This window comes from Ahaetulla prasina, chromosome 6, assembly GCF_028640845.1.
Source record: "Ahaetulla prasina isolate Xishuangbanna chromosome 6, ASM2864084v1, whole genome shotgun sequence".
Taxonomy (NCBI): domain Eukaryota; kingdom Metazoa; phylum Chordata; class Lepidosauria; order Squamata; family Colubridae; genus Ahaetulla; species Ahaetulla prasina.
Window position 1 is genome coordinate 94,667,877 of NC_080544.1, and position 17,117 is coordinate 94,684,993.

Sequence of the window (17,117 nt, forward strand, 5' to 3'; positions counted from 1 at the left end):
CTCTTTGAAGAGAAAGCTCTGAGTAGATTAGAAAATTCCAAGTCTGTCTCAACTCTAGTTCCGATTCTGTGTCATTACTATATTTCAGAATGATTCAGGACAGGTTTTTTTTTTTTTCCCCCAATTTTAAGATGTGTGGACTGGGGAATTCTGAGAGTTGAAATCTACACATCTTAAAATTGATAAGCCTGACAAACACTGAATTAAGAGAACAGATGATTCCATTTCAGATTCCATACTGAGTCCTCCCCATTATTAAAAATGTTTGGTTCCATTTTCAGATAACAATTCTCATTCTCTCTCTCTCTCTCTCTCCCCCTCCCTCCCTCTCTCTCCCTCCCTCTCTCTTTCACACACACACTCTCACATAACAAATCCAGGGGTAAAATGCTCCCAGTTCGGACCAGATTGCCTGATCTGGTAGCGATGGCGGCAGGTAGTTTGGAGAACTGGTAGCAAAAATCCCTGCCCCCCCGCCCATGCCCAGTTGAGCCGCGTGATCATCAGAGGTTGGTTTTTTTTTTCCCCAATTTTAAGATGTGTGGACTGGGGAATTCTGAGAGTTGAAATCTACACATCTTAAAATTGATAAGCCTGACAAACACTGAATTAAGAGAACAGATGATTCCATTTCAGATTCCATACTGAGTCCTCCCCATTATTAAAAATGTTTGGTTCCATTTTCAGATAACAATTCTCATTCTCTCTCTCTCTCTCTCTCCCCCTCCCTCCCTCTCTCTCCCTCCCTCTCTCTTTCACACACACACTCTCACATAACAAATCCAGGGGTAAAATGCTCCCAGTTCGGACCAGATTGCCTGATCTGGTAGCGATGGCGGCAGGTAGTTTGGAGAACTGGTAGCAAAAATCCCTGCCCCCCCGCCCATGCCCAGTTGAGCCGCGTGATCATCAGAGGTTGGTTGTTTTTTTTTACTTTTAAAAGCATTTTTTCTTGGGCCAAAAATGCTTTTAAAAGAAAAAAAAGCCTCTGATGATCGTGCGGCTCAGCTGGGATTGTCATGCACTGCCCAGCACTTCCTTTTTGGTTCCAAAGCAGTGCAAGATGTCATTTCTGAAACCCAGTGTCAAGAGGGCTAAATTTTCAGAGTTTCATATTTAAACTACAGAACAAGGGAAAGAATGGGGCTGCAAGTCTTTTGAACATAAAAACTCCCATTACTCTCTTAACCCAGTTACCAAAAAATCCCTGAAAAGTTTGAAGGGGGAAAAAAAAACTGGGTCCAAATTTTCAAACTTTTCCTTTCTGATGAACAGAAGAAGACCTTTCTGCGATCTGTTGGGTATTTGGGAGGTTTCATCACCTGAAAAATTCTCTCCCCCTCGCTTAAAAGAAAACCAGCTTTTGGAGTTATTAAATATAGACTTTTGGTTTTTAGTTGGTATAAGAAGGAGTTTAGTTGTTAGTTACAGTAGTACAGGAAAGAGAAATATCAGGCAGGATGGTTGCTCACAGAGAGCATCAAAATTCCTGGATTCAGTGTAATTCAATCACATTTGATTTCTCTTCCCCCTAATTCAGTAAGAACTATCAACCTTTTTTTAAAAAAAGAACACGGGTTTCAAAGAAGCATTTTATACACTTGTGCGATTGACTTACCAGGAGCTTTTGGATCGTGTACCACATCACTATCCAATTCTTCCCCTTCAAAATGCAGCTCCCTTGAGTCAAGACTTTCGATTAAGTTACTCATGTCGGCAGCGATTTTTCTCAGTGCTGAAGTGCTCACTTGCTTTCTATTGGCGAGAGACATCTTAAAGGTTTACTCTTGCGCACAAGGGGCTGTTTGAGAGAAGGAGCAAAGAAAATGCATTACTGTGGTGGTTAGAACTGGAGTTTGTTGCTTCACCAAAGATTTATCTGTGTGCCCGCTTGGCCAAGAAATTCAACCGGCTGTCTTTCTTTCTATGATAAAAAGAGCTCAAACAGGATGGAGTAACTCAAGTCACCCGGATGGGAGAGGTGCACTTTAATATTTGTATTTTTCCCCTTTTTTTGCATTTAGATCTATATGTACTATGTTTGTATTATTTGTATTTAAAATAAAAAATATTAAAAAAAATATTATATTTAAAAAAAATACAGCCAAAAGTTTGTCTAAGGAGCAGATGACCAGCCAAGTTCCTGTTGCCACTGTTGTATCAGAAAAAATAATTTATGTCTTCATGTAACCCAGGTATGAGAGATAGATACCAGGGGTGAAATCCAGGAGGTTCTGGAGAACCGATAGCAGAAATTTTGGGCGGAGAACCGGTAGCAGAATTTTTGGGCCGTTCGGAGAACCGGTAGCAGAAATTTTGAGCAGTTCAGAGAACTGGTAGCAGAAATTTTGAGTAGTTCAGAGAACCAGCAAATACCACCTCCTACCCAGAATGGAGTAGGAATGGAGATTTTGTAATATTCTTCCTCCAAGAGTGGGGAGGGAATGGGGATTTTGCAGTATCCTTTCCCTGGAGTGGGGTCGGAATGGAGATTTTGCAGTATCCTTCCCCTGCAACACCAACCAAGCCACACCCATCAAGTCACACCACGCCCACCAAGCCACACCCACAGAACCGGTAGTAAAAAAAATTAGATTTCATCACTGATAGATACCCTCTGTTTTTATAACCCTGTAGTCCCTATTCGGGGGGACTGGATGGAGCTCATCCAGGTGTCCTTTCTGACAAGTTCGCAGCAGGTATTTTTTTCTTTGTGCCCTAGGACATCTGTTGCTACCTAGGATTGAACTCTCACTCTTCCGAGTGAGAGGTGAGCATCTTCACCACTAGGCCACCACACCGCTCACATGAGAGATACAAGACTAGTAAATATTTATTTTCCATCTTGAGGGAGATAGAAAGGTGATACAAATGGAACATTAATGGAAAAATCCCATAGCATGCTTGCTAATTTTGCCCATCAAAGAAAACTCTCTCTGGAGAACTTACTTCTGATTCTCTTTCAATATGTACATTACTGAACATATAACATATAAGAGACATCACTATGATATAAACTTAGCAAGGGCCAAACAACATGAGGAGTTCCATGTGATTCAATTTCATGTGGATTGCTGGGATATAAACTATTTTTCTTGATTAAGTATAAACAAAGCATCACACGATGTGTGAATGGTCCAGAGCAGGAGTCTGCAACCTTGGCATCTTTAAGACATGTGGACTTCAGCTCCCAGAATTCCTCAGCCAGCTTTGCTGAAGTCTACAAGTCTTAAAGTTGCCAAGGTTGGAGACCCCTGGTCTAGAGAATTCCAAAATTAAAAGAATGAAGAATCTTATACAAGGTGCCTAGCAGGATCTGAGCATGGTGTTGCTTAAGCTATCTCCTTTGTCTAATTCTGGCCAATCAGATTTGTAGATTTGGCATTTCCATTGAGAAAAAGTCTCAGAACTCAAGGTCAGTATTTCATCGCCCTCATGGTGTGGAGAAGCAAATGGCATAGTCCCATCATTTCTCAATCTTGGTGACTTAAAGATGGATGGACTTCAACTCCCAGAATCCCCCAGCCAGCGAAGCAAAAGTTCAAGAAGGAAGGCTATTGACCAAGTGAGAATCAGCTGTGTATGGGATACCAGTGGTTGTACGTGCTCGATTTCTGATGTTTTGATCATGTATAGGTAGTCCTCGACTTACGATCACAATCGAGCCCCCAATTTCCATTGTTAAGCGAGACATTTGTCAAGTGAGTTTTGCCCCATTTTACAACCTTTCTTGCCACCATCGTTAAGTGAATCACTGCAGTTGATAAGTTAGCAACCCGATTGTTACATGAATCTGGCTTCCACATTGACTTTGCTTGTCAGAAGGTGGCAAAAGGGGATCACGTGACCTTGGGAGGCAGCAACGGTCATAAGTATGAACGAGTTGCCAGGCATCTGAATTTTGATCACATGATCGTGAGGATGCTGCAAAGGTTGTAACTGTGAAAAACGGTCATAAGTCTTTTTTCCCCCCAATGCTGTTGTAACTTTGAATGGTCACTAAATGAACTGTTGTAACTTGAGGATTACCTGCACTATGTATAAATGAGAATCATTATGTGCTCAGTTTAATACTGATAGTTTTTAAAATGATGAAGATCCACAAGATATAGGATTCTTCCAAGAATCCTCTTCTGTAGCACACACAGAGGGAGTGATTTCTTAGCAAGAACAGGAAAAAAACAACAGCAACAAACAAATTTGTATTTCTCATTTTTTTAAAAAAGTTTTTTCTTAGTTTTACTTTGTCTTGGGCTAGGTCTGACATATATCCACTAACCTGCCCATATACTGATTAATTTTTTAAATGAATTACCTCTCTGTCCCATTATCTCTTTGTTCCTGCCATGCTAATCCCAGCCATCTTAAATGTAAAAGCCTGGAATTGGCATACATATTTAATTAAGTAAGCAATTTTAGTGTTCTCTTCCTTTAAAATATTCAGCAGCAACAAGGTTCCACAACCCAGCAAGACAGACACAGACTTCAGAGGATAATTAGAACTGCCAAAAAAACAATTACTAGCAACCTGCCTTCCATTGAGGACCTGTATACTGCACGAGTCAAAAAGAGGGCTGTGGAAATATTTACAGACCCCTCACATCCTGGACATAAACTGTTTCAGCTCCTACCCTCAAAACGCTATAGAGCACTGCACACCAGAACAACGAGACACAAGAACAGTTTTTCCCCGAGCGCCATCACTTTGCTAAACAAATAATTCTCTCAACACTGTCAAACTAGTTACTAAGTCTGCATTCTCATCGTTCCTATCACCCATCTCCTCCCACTTATGACTATGACTGTAACCTTGTTGCTGGTATCTTTAAGATTTATATTGACTGTTTCCCTATGACTATCATTAAATGTTGTACCTTATGATTCTTAACAAATGTATCTTTTCTTTTATATACTCTGAGACAGCAGGTTCTGACAGGTTCTGGAGAACCGGTAACAGAAATTTTGAAAAGTTCGGAGAACAGGTAGCGGAAATTTTGAGTAGTTCAGAGAACTGGCAAATACACCTCTGGCTGGTCCCAGAGTGGGAAGGGAATGGGGAGTTTGCAGAATCCTTCCCCTGGAGTGGGGTGGGAATATAGATTTTGTAATATCCTTCCCCTGGAGTGGGGTGCAAATGGAGATTTTACAGTATCCTTCCCCTGCCATGTCCACCAAGCCATGCCCACCAAGCCACACCATGCCCACCAAGCCACGCCCACAGAACCAGTCATAAAAAAAATTGCATTTCACCACTGCTCTGAGAGCATGTGCACCAAGACAAATTCCTTGTGTGTCCAATCACACTTGGCCAATAAAGAATTCTATTCTGTTCTGTTGCGTTCTATTCTGTTCTGTTCTGTTCTATTCTATACCTGAATCTTTTAAGGGACGCAGCTCCAAAACAAGACACGGTATGTGCGCACACTCTTTGCAACCAGTGCTAAGCTTAAAGGTAAAGGTTCTCCTTGCACATATGTGCTAGTCGTTCCCGACTCCAGGGGGTGGTGCTCATCTCTGTTTCAAAGCCGAAGAGCCAATGCTGTCCGAAGACGTCTCCATGGTCATGTGGCCGGCATGACTAAATGCCAAAGGCGCACGGAACATTGTTACCTTCCACCAAAGGTGGTCCCTATTTTTCTACTTGCATTTTTACATGCTTTCGAACTGCTAGGTTGGCAGAAGCTGGGACAAGTAACAGGAGCTCATCCCATTATGCAACACTAGGGATTTGAACCACTGAACTGCCGATCTTTTGATTGACAAGCTCAGTGTTTTAGCCACTGAGCCATCGTGTCCCTGTATGGCTTAGGTATGTTCAAAAGTGAAAAAAGACCACACGAGAAAAAGAACAGTCAAAGCCCATGCTTCAGAAAGGGTCTAACAGAAACAGAGAGTTGCAATTCCAGTTTTTCTTGTACAAACTGTATGAAAAGCCATGCATTTTTCCCTTGGATATAGTCTTCTGGGTCATTTCCCCTCAAGACAAAGAGATGAGTTACTGGTTTTTCTTGTTTGTGGGTGGTGTGTTTTGTTTTGTTTTGCTTTGGAACAATAGTTACAATTAGCAGAATATGCCATCATCCATTTTGTTCATTGTTCAGAAGCCAAAGACAAAGCAACGGGAAATCAAGTATTAAGCCTCCCTCTTCCTTTATATGACCTATATATGACCTTGTTTAATCTACCTGTTTGCAAAGATAAATGTTGAAAAGGAACGTAGAGTCGGTGGCAAGAGCCAAGGAATGAGTTGATTATTCAACTTTATTACCATATAGCTACTATATCTCTATACTAGCTGAATACCTGTGCTCCGCTACGGAACTATGTGAATCGGCTTGATAATATGACACTTACGGCTTGAAAATTAATGAGTAGTTATGATCAACCTCTCCTCTCCCCTTCTCTCCTTCAGTTTTGCCCCACAGAAGCCTATCTTATCCTATCCCCCTTCTCTCCCTCAGCCTTGCCTCACAGAAACGTCTCCTATCCTATCCCCTTCTCTCCCTCAAGCTTGCCCCACAGAAGCCTCCCCTATCCTATCCCCTGGTTGCTGCTGTGAAAGTAAAAACTGAAAGTGAAACTCCTCTCCTCTGCTTGTCCGTTCCATTTGGAACGGATTTCTTTTCAGGTGAGGAGGGGGAGTAAAACTCCTTAGTATTAGAGCGTGTTAATCATAATATAGGAAATACTAATGCTCTGATGGTCATTTCGAAAAATCTTCAACTCCTTAGGCCAACCCATGGGTGAAATGTAAAATTTGTTACTAACGGTTCTGTGGGTGTGGCTTGGTGGTGGTGGGTTATGTGACTGGATGGGCGTGGCCAACTTTTTTTTTTTAACTTTTAAAAGCATTTTTTCTACAATCTCCTCAGCCAAAGAGGTTGTAAACAAATGTTTTTAAAAGCCTGTGATGATCAGGCAACTCACCTGGGATCACCAGAGGAAAAAAAAGCTTTTAAAGGGTTCTGACAATCCCAGATGAGTTGCCTGATCGCCAGAATATTTTAAAAGCATTTTTTCTACAACCTATTCGGCCGAAGAGCTTGTAGAAAACATGCTTGTAAAGGGTTCTGACTATCCCTGCTCAGCTGTGCAATCATCAGAGGCTTTTTTTTAACTTTTAAATGCATTTTTTCGGCCGAAGGAAAAAATGCTTTTAAAAGTAAAAAAACAAACAAAAAAACCCAAAATCTCTGATGATTGCGCGGCTCAGCTGGGCATGTGGGGTGGAGGGCAGGGATTTTTTCTACCGGTTCTCCAAACCACGCACCGCCATCGCTACCAGATTGGGCGATCCGGTCTGAACCGGGAGCATTTCATCCATGGGCCAAACTAATTTCAAGTTGCTGTGTGATCTTGTGAAAAGACATAGCTGGATTAAAGGGTTGCTGACACGATGTCATAATCATACAGCACCACCCCCCACTCTAAAGTAGATTATGCCTTTGAATCCTAAACACTGTGGAGCTCTATTGCCTGCAGCAATAGTGTCCATGGACACTGCATTGGGTATCCTGGATATTTCTTTTTTATTTATTGGAAAATAGGGAGATCCTTTGATTTGCATGTAGCCCGGAAAAACTTTCTTGGGATTATAGACAAACTAATGATGGGACACCCACTTTTGTTAAATTGGCTGATTGAAAATTCTCAGTACCTTCTAAGAAAAGAAACAGACAAGCATGCCAACAAATATGTTAATTGCTGACAATAGTTATTTCTTCTTGTGACAGAAAAAAAAATGCTTTGAAAGCAAACATTTAAATATTTGTTTAAACTGTGAACTCGCTCGTCTAATGTCTATATTTTTGCAGCCAAAATAACTCCATCCTGGTGCTTAGGCAAGTACAAGAAAACAGATACAAAAACTAAATGAAACGAAACATTATAGGAGGGAATTGGAAGTGCTGGTAAGAAGAGTCTAGACTGGGAGTGGCTAATCATAACTTTTGATTAGAATAAATTAGGAATTAGGAATAGGAAGAAGGTTGAAGTAATGACAGAGAATTCCAGTGAATATTATACTTTCAAAAGAGGTTCATACCAATATATAATTTTTTTCTTTAAACTATGCTTCTCACTTTTATGGGTGGCATGTGTCTTCCTCCATCTCAGCCCTTCAAATACTTGAAGACAACTCTCATGTCTCTTCTCCAAGTTGAAGATACCAAAGGTGAGAGTTCTTTTCCAGTTTAATAGAATAACAGAGTTGGAAGGAACCTTGGAGGGCCATCTAGCCTAACCCCATAGTCAAACAGGAGACCCTATCCTATTTCTGACAAGTGGCTGTCCAATCTTTTCTTGAAAGCCTCTGGTGATGGAGCACCCAAAACTTCCGAAGGCAACTTCTCTTCTATTGGTTCATTGTTCTCACTGTCAGAAAAATTCTCCTTATTTCTAGGCTGAATCTCTCCTTGATCAGTTTCCATCCATTATTCCCTGTCTGGTCTTCAGGTGCTTTGGAAAATAGGTTGTCCCACTCTTCTCTATCACAGTGCCTCAAATATTGGAATCTGGTATCATTTCACCCCTGGTCCTTCTCTTCGCTAGACTAGCCATGCCCAGTTCTGCAATAATTCTTTAATAATATGTTTAATAAGATGTCTAGTAATAGTAAGATTTTAATAAGATGTCTAGTACCGGTAGCTAATTTCAAAAGAATCAACAGATATGGTCTGTCTCCTCTTCCCAAAAGAAACCAGAGTCATGGGAGTTTGAGGATTCTGGGCAGTTTATCTTAACTGCTCGTAGCATTGCATTCTTCTGGACAGAGTGCTCTGATGTTGTTCCTCAAATAGTCTGAGAGAAGGTAACTGAAGTTATTACCTTAAAGTTGTTCAGTTAGCTTCCATGCTTGTATTCTGATGTAGGCTTCCCCAGCAGGGAAGCCAAGTTCTTGTCCTGATAAGCCCCCTTTTATTTAATTTACAGTGAATTCCTCTCCAACAAAGTCTTTCCTCTCCCAGAGTCTTTCAAGATAGTTCACAATTACCGACCTTTATCATGCTTGGAAAGTGGCCTCACTGTTCTTCTGCCTCACTGATGTCCAACTCTAAAGGCAGCTGACATCTATCAGATGGCCCTGGCCCCATCTCTGCCTCCAATGCAGAGCCCTCGTCAGAGCCTTCCCCAGACTCTAGGACTGGCCCATGTTCCTCCTAACCTTCTCACTGTCCGAATCTGCTGCCAGATCTGCTGGCCGCTGGCGGGCCCCAAAAGGTTGAGATGGTCTAAAATCATCCTTGATGGGGAGGGAAGAACCCTGGGTTCTTTTGGGAAGAGAAGGATTTGTTGATTCTTTTCGAGTTAGGTACTAGGCATTTTATTAAACTGGAAACAACTCTCACCTCTGGTATCTTTAACTTGGAGAAGAGACATGAGAGCTGTCTTCAGGTATCTATAGGGCTACCATGTAGACAAAGCACTAGAATTTTTCAGGAAGCAATGGATTTAAATTACAAGGGGGTAGATTACTCACTGGACATCAGAAGTGTTGATCAAACATCACTTTTTCCTAAAAATAAGAACTGCTCAACATAGCCAGATTGCCTCCAGAGGTGGTGGATTCTTCTTTTTGAACTTTTTTTTTTTTTTAAAGAAGCTGAATAAGCATCTGTCGGGAAAGCTTTAGTATTGGATTCCTGCATTGGACAGATGGTTGGTCTATGATATTCAAGGTCCCTTCAACTTTTATATTCTATGTCTATGTTTTGATGTTTGGCCAATGTTATTTCTGACTGAACAGCTAGCTGGTGCCCTGAACAGAGAATTCACCACTGCAACCTTTTGTACGGTTCATACTTTTATGATTTTCTTTCCTTTTTTTTTATTTAATGAGTAACATAAAACTCACAAAGAAACCTCATGATCCTTCCAGAGTCATAACTTTCAATCAATAATTGCATCATATACTTTTATCATGAGACGACATGGCAGAAAGAGAAATTCTTTTCCCTTTAACCTATTTTAGCCATTCTGCCTAAGTCAGGAAATCCCATTCAAGGGATTTGTCATTCAAAGGCACATAGAACTGGCCCTCATTAGCTTTTAAGATACCTTGCTTATCTCTCCCTTTCTCTCCATCCATCCATCATCCATCATCCATCCATCCATCCATCCATCCATCCATCCCTCTATCCATCAATCCATCATCCATCCATCCATCCATCCATCCATCCATCCATCCATCCATCTATCCATCCATCCATCCATCCTATTTACGCATCACCCGTCTCACTAAGTCAGTGGCTCCCAATCTTTGGGCACCAGAGACCGGTTCCATGGAGACAGGTTTTTCTGCAATTTACAGATTTAAAAAAAAAAAGAAAAGCTTGGAGTATCAGCCATAACCGTTTGCCATGGCTGCACTTACAGGAACAGCTGGGAGATTTTCTTTTGCTTCTAGAGGGCTGTTGTGATCTGCAGCCTGGGGAGCTGTCGGCGGAATCGGACTGCGATAAGCCTGTTCCTAATGCCTGCATGAGGCGAGCTGCCAGAAGGCAGGAGCAGCTCAAGCAGAGAGGTCACCTCGGGAGTAGGGCCAAGAGATAATTGGCCCCTCCCATAAGGTTTAAAAGGAGACCAGCACCGGTGTCTCAGTTTGCCGGAAAGCAATGTTGCAGCTGCTCTCTTTGCTCTGTTCTCTGCTCTGGACGTTTATCAGAAAAGACCTTGGCAGTTATCCAGATTAACCAGGTTTAAGATAACCAAAGACTGTTTGTTTGTGAAGCCTTTGTTTCGTTTTGAGTTACCCGGCGCTGGGAATGAATTAATTCCCAGCTGTTTGAATAAAGTGTATTTTTACTAAGGACTGCGTTTGTTGCTACCTGCTCGAGTCTGGGTCACAACAAAGGCATAGAAAGTGCCCATGGTGAAGAAATCCTAGCAAGGCCATCTTTTATTCATGTTATTTTATTTATTTATGAAATGTATTATTCACAGCAGGGTAATATGTCCCAATGGAAGTGGGACTTTCTGTATCGGTTGTTGTAACAGGAGTGGAGAACATGTTGGAGACAAAAGATTACACTCACCAAGGAAGGAAAAACAGTGAGGCAGTGGTGAAATGTAGAATTTGTTACCACTGGTTCTGTGGGCGTGGCTTGGGGAGGGGGGGTAATGTGACTGGGTGGGCGTGGCCAACTTTTTTTTTTTTTTACTTTTAAAAGCATTTTTTCTACAGAAAAGCCTCTGACGATCAGGCAACTGAGCTGGGATCGTCAGAGGAACCTTTTAAAAGCATTTTTTCTACAACCTCTTCGGCCGAAGAGGTTGTAGAAAAATGCTTTTAAAAGGCTCTGATGATCCAGGCTGAGCCGTGCGATCATCAGAGGCTTTTTTTTTTTACTTTTAAAAGCATTTTTTTGGCCTATCAACTGAATAAAAACAGGAGCATGGCAAGCCAGGTGGTGGGACAGGGAGTGAAGCCATCCACCAGGACCAGAGCTTAAATAGGGCTCTGACTCTAATAGGAAGCAGCCTAAGGGGCTGCGGTGAAAGGAAACTTGGACAAAACCAAGAGAGGTCTAAAACACCGCACGATGCACATTTCTGGATCATGGTTAGAAGATGGCCCTGTGCACTAGAAGTGTTCTGAGGATTGCTGCTGGTTAAATAAATTGTACATATGAAAGAGTTAGAACCTGCTTTACAACATTCCACCTGCCATCTTGCCAAATCTGTCCCATGAACTCTGTCCCATGAACACCACTGGTTGCTCACCTTTGCTCTAAATTTAAAGCAAACAAACGGCACGGTACATGCAATAAAGAAATCTCACAATAGTATAGATTGAAGACAGCTTCTGTTGTCCTCAGTCTCCCTCTATGACTGCTGAAAATGGATAACACCGTTTCCTGCCTTTTTAAGGTGGAGAACACAGGAGGAATGTGTTGTCAGTCTTGAAATGAGCGTCTCATAGTTAAATAAATATTTCCAGCTACATATGTAGACAGACTATCCCATTTGCAATGCCTGGCCTCCCCCAAAATATCAATGTCCTTGTTGGCTACCAAAACTTTCTCCATGATAAGTATTTTACGGCCAGTGAGCATTCTTTGAGAAGTGTCAAGCTAAACATTTCAGTCTTTTTTTTTTTTCTTATTTTGTGCTTCAGCTAAATTCGAAGTTCTTATTGGCATTTGGACGATGCTGTTTTGGCATTAAGATTAAAATGGAAGCATAACATGGAAGTACAGTTAAAATGGAAGTATATAACGTGATATTTATAATGATCCCAAAGCACTCAGAAGATTGTTTTAAGACTCTTAACATATTAAACTAAAGATTAAAAAAGAAACAGACAGCAATTATGTCTGCTTCTTTTGTTTGTTTGCGATCTCGGATTCATGCCATTTTATTACTTCGCATCGTCATGCAGCCTGGAAACCTACAGTCACATTATTGAGAACTTTCCTTCTTTTTACTCTGAAAGAATAATTTATCAAGGCTGTTGGTATTTCCCATGATAGATAGAAGTAATAAAAGTAAAAAACATCCAAATAGCATTGCAACTGAACGCATTCAACTGTGGCTCCTGGGGATATATGGAAATAATTAAAAGGAAATGAATTGATACTTCTTTATTTTCACATCAGGGACAAGCTGTGGCTCGGCTTCAAAGACAAAAAAAATGGATGCTGAACTCAATGGGAAAGGACTAAAATCAGAAAAGGAATCTCTGTTTTTGCTGAGGCAGAGTATGCAGCACATAACAATACAGGTAATCCTCGACTTACAACAGTTCATTTAGCGACCGTTCAAAGTTGCAACAGGACTGGAAAAAGTGACTTATGACCAGTAGTGGGATTCAAATAATTTAACAACCGGTTCTCTGCCCTAATGATTTCTTCCAAAAACCACCAAACTGCTCAGAAAGTTAACAACTGGTTTTATTTATTTATTTATTTATTTATTTATTTATTTTATTTATTTATTTAATTAATTAAACTTTTATACCGCCCTTCTCCCGAAGGACTCAGGGCGGTGTACAGCCTTCATTTAAAACAATTAATATACATATTAAAATAACAATTAAAAAGCTTATTCAATAAAAGGCCGAAATTAAAACCGCCCAATTGACCATATAAAATACTCAATAAAATTACAATTTAAAATTTAAAATTTAAAATTTAGAATTTAAAAATCAGGCCAGTCCCGCTTGGATAAATAAATAAGTTTTCAGTTCCCGGCGAAAGGTCCGCAGGTCAGGCAATTGGCGTAAACCGGGGGGGAAGTTCGTTCCAGAGAGTAGGTGCTCCCACAGAGAAGGACCTTCCCCTGGGGGCTGCCAGCCGACACTGCTTGGCGGACGGCACCCTGAGAAGACCCTCTCTGTGAGAGCGTACGGGTCGGTGGGAGGCATGTGGAAACAGCAGGCGGTCCCGTAAGTACCCGGGCCCTAAGCCATGGAGCGCTTTGAAGGTGGTAACCAAAACCTTGAAGCGCACCCGGAAGACCACAGGTAGCCAGTGCAGACTGCGCAGGAGTGGTGTTACCCGGGAGCAACGTGGTTCTCCCGAAGTGGTGCGAACTGGCTGAATCCCACCACTGCTTACGACCATTTTTCACACTTACAACCTTTGTAACAGCCCCATGATCATGCGATCAAAATTCAGATGCTTGGCAACTGGTTCATACTTATGCCCATTGCTGTCTCCCAAAGTCACGTGATCCCCTTTTGCCACCTTTTGACAAGCAAAATCAATGGGGAAGCCAGATTCACTTAACAACCATGTGACCAACTTATCAACTGCAGTGACTCACTGAACAACGGTGACAAGAAAGGTCGTAAAATGGGGCAAAAATCACTTAACAAATGTCTCACTTAACAACAGACATTTCGGGCTCAGTTGTAATCATAAATCGAGGACTTCCTGTACATACAACAGTAATAAATGACAAATAACTTCGCCTTACATTTTCAAGGAATCTTTCGTTTAGCAACAATTTGAACTTACAAAGGTACTGAAAAAAAATGATTATGACTAGTCCTCACACTTGCGACTGATGCAGCAATCCTACCGTCACATGATCAAAATTCAAATGCTTAAAAACTGATACGTATTTACAATGGTTGCAACGTCCAGAAGTCATGTAATCACCATTTGTGAACTTCCCAACCAACTTCCAACAAGCAAAAGCCAATGGGGGAATCCAGATTTGCTTAATGACCATGTGACTCACTTAACAATTGCAGTGATTTGTTTAACAGCCATGACAAAAAAGGTTGTAAAATCAGGCGTGACTCACTGAACAACTGCTTCGCTTAGAAAGGGAAATTCTGTTCCCAATTGTGGTCGTAAGCCAAGAACTACCTGTACACTTACACATACAGGCAGTCCTCAACATATGACCACAATTGAGCCCAAAACTTACGTTGCTAAGTGAGAAATTAGTAAAAGTTAGTTTGCCCCATTTTACAAATTTTCTCACCAGGTTTGTCAAGTGAATCACTGCAATTTTTAAATTAGTAACGCAGTTGTTAAGTGAATCTGGTTTCCCCGTTGACTCCGCTTGTCAGAAACATCGCAAAATTGGATCATGTGACTCTGGGACACTGCCACCATTATAAATGTGAGTCAGTTGCAAGCATCTGAATGTAAACCACATGACCACGGGGATGCTGTAATGGTCGTAAGTGTGAAAAATGGCCATAAATCACTTTTTTCAGTAGCAACTTGAAGCTGTAGCAACTTCAAATGGTCACTAAATGAACTGTTGTAAATCCAGGACTACCTCTATGTAAGCCCTACTAAACGTATCAAAGCAGGATAGGATAGAAATATTCTTATAACATCTTGCAAGCTATTCTGTTGGAAACAGGTGTTGAACAGGACTTAATAGCTGACTAATTAATGGACAATCCTTATTAATTGGAGAAGCAGAACTTGGTTGTGCCAAGCACAGGATGGTACAGCTGATTAAGAAGATGGTTCTCATTTCCGCCTTTACTGCCTGCTGATAATGAATAGCTTAACTAGAACTCTGTGATAAATAATTAAAAGCATGATAAGGAAAAGGTTTTATGAACTTTGTGCAAACAATACCAGTGTTCACGTGGATAGCGACCCACTTGGAGAAGGAATGTACTCTGAGATAAACGCCAGGCTGGCACTAGAATTACAACATGATCTGATCTTTAATCCAGCAAAGAAGGAAAAAAGAATTACAAATGGAATTTGCAACATGATGTTGCAGGATGAACTCTTGTATTCAGGGCACCAGCAAAGCCTCTTTCAGAACAGCATGTATGGTGTAGTCATTAGGTAGAATTGTGGAGACATATGTACATGAGAGGTCCTCTCTGAGCTTGGTTGTTTTCTTGCAGACATTTAATTACCCAAATTAGGTAACATTGCTGCATAGTTTAACACCAAGATTAACATCAGAACAATAATCAATGAGTTAACAATACCTCAATCAAGAAATTGTGAAACAAGCCAACAGTAAACAGCCCAACCAAATTTACTTTGTAGTGCAGGGGCGTCAAACTCGCGGCCCGCGGGCCGGATGCGTCACGCGCTGGCCATGCCCACCCGTTTTAACGAAGGGGGAAAAAATCGTCATACGCCACGTGACGACAATGTGACATCACAAATTTGACACCTTTGTTCTAGTGCAGTGTTGGCGAAATTTTTTGGCACTGAGTGCTGAAACGGTGTGTGTGTGTGTGCCAGAAACCAAAAGAGCAGCCACCCAGTGCACATGCGTACGCCCGGAAGACTACCCCTAGAAACACTGAAAGGGCAAACCTCTAGAACCGTGATGATGAACCTATTGCACACACGAACTTATCCCCAAACTAAAGTTCCCTCTCAAATGCCTTACCCTGTCCATTCCAGTTTAAGAAGACATTGCATTGCAGGCCACTTCTATTAAACCAGAAATAAATCATAACACTAATATAGATTGTGAACGGCAACAGCATCCACACATGAGGTATTCATTCAATTTTCAAATGCCCTGCAGAATCCATTCCATCTCCAAATGCCTACATTTCCAGAGTTGATTGCTCAATTAATTAAGCAATTTATATCTTGTTCTTCTAATTCACTGGTACCACTCACGGCATTTCACTGAAAACAATGAAAACCAATGTTACTGTGAACAAAGCTTTAAGAAGCATATGAATTTTCTAGTAAGAGTAGGCTGAAGGCAAGTGACATTTTTCAAGACATATTTTACCCTGTCTCTGGAGCGAATGCCTCCCTAAAGAATTTCAACAAGGAAAGAATGATTTGAACTTCTAACTTGATTAGAAGTCAAAAAGCATCTTGGATGAAGGAAATGCTTTCACGCTGTTGCCAAGAAAATTACACAGATGTGTCTACAAAAGTCACAGAGTTTAGATCAACTCAAAATAACTCTAATTTAGTTGCTCAAAGGACTTGGCATAGTCCTCCCTTACCTAGCTGCCTTCCAAATATGTAGACTTTTGACTCCCAGAATTCCTCAATGGAACTCACCGCATTCCCACAACACCGTGAGAATTGTGAGATTGAAGTCTGCACATCTGGAGAATGGGAAGGCTGAGGGTGCTTTGTTTATTGTTTGTCAGAACAGCCGCGATTTCCCCTGGACTGGAAGCTTTATTTTTTTAAAAATGTCCCGAAGGTGCTTTTTCAAAAGGCAAATATGTGTTTCTTTGTTTTTCCTTGGAGGAGTTTCACTTCTCATCCAAGAATTTTCTTCAACTCTGACTGAATGATGGAGAATAGAAGCATTTATATTTGTTACAGTCATCTGGTCATTAGCACTCTTTCTGAAAGTCGTTGAGGTCACTTGGAGGTTTAACTGTGCCCTCAGGGTCACCTGAGTAGTGCAAATGGATTGTCTTTTGCTATGGAGTTGCAGTGGTTAGAATGCAGTACTGCAGGCTACTTCTGCTGACTGCCGGCTGCCAGTTCGATTCTAACCGGCTCAAGGTTGTCTCAGCCTTCCATCCTTCTGAGGTTGTTAAAATGAGGTCCCAGATTGTTGGGGGCCATAGGCTGACTCTGTAAACTGCTTAGAGAGGCTGTAAGGCATTGCGAAGTGGTATATAAGTCTAAGTGCTATTGCTATTGCTTTTGAAAAAACACTTTTGGGACAACCAATTAACAGAGGGATACAATCAA

At 41.2% G+C, this 17,117-nt stretch overlaps 1 protein-coding gene across 1 annotated transcript in view; it reads right to left on the reverse strand.

The window, feature by feature from the left end:
* Positions 1–17,117, reverse strand: part of PLD1 (phospholipase D1) — a 132,557-nt gene that overhangs the window by 83,448 nt on the left and 31,992 nt on the right. The window contains exon 2 of the mRNA XM_058189149.1: positions 1,619–1,801. Coding sequence (XP_058045132.1) covers positions 1,619–1,772 — 154 coding nt within the window. The 5' untranslated portion in view covers positions 1,773–1,801. The remainder of the gene's footprint in view (positions 1–1,618; positions 1,802–17,117) is intronic.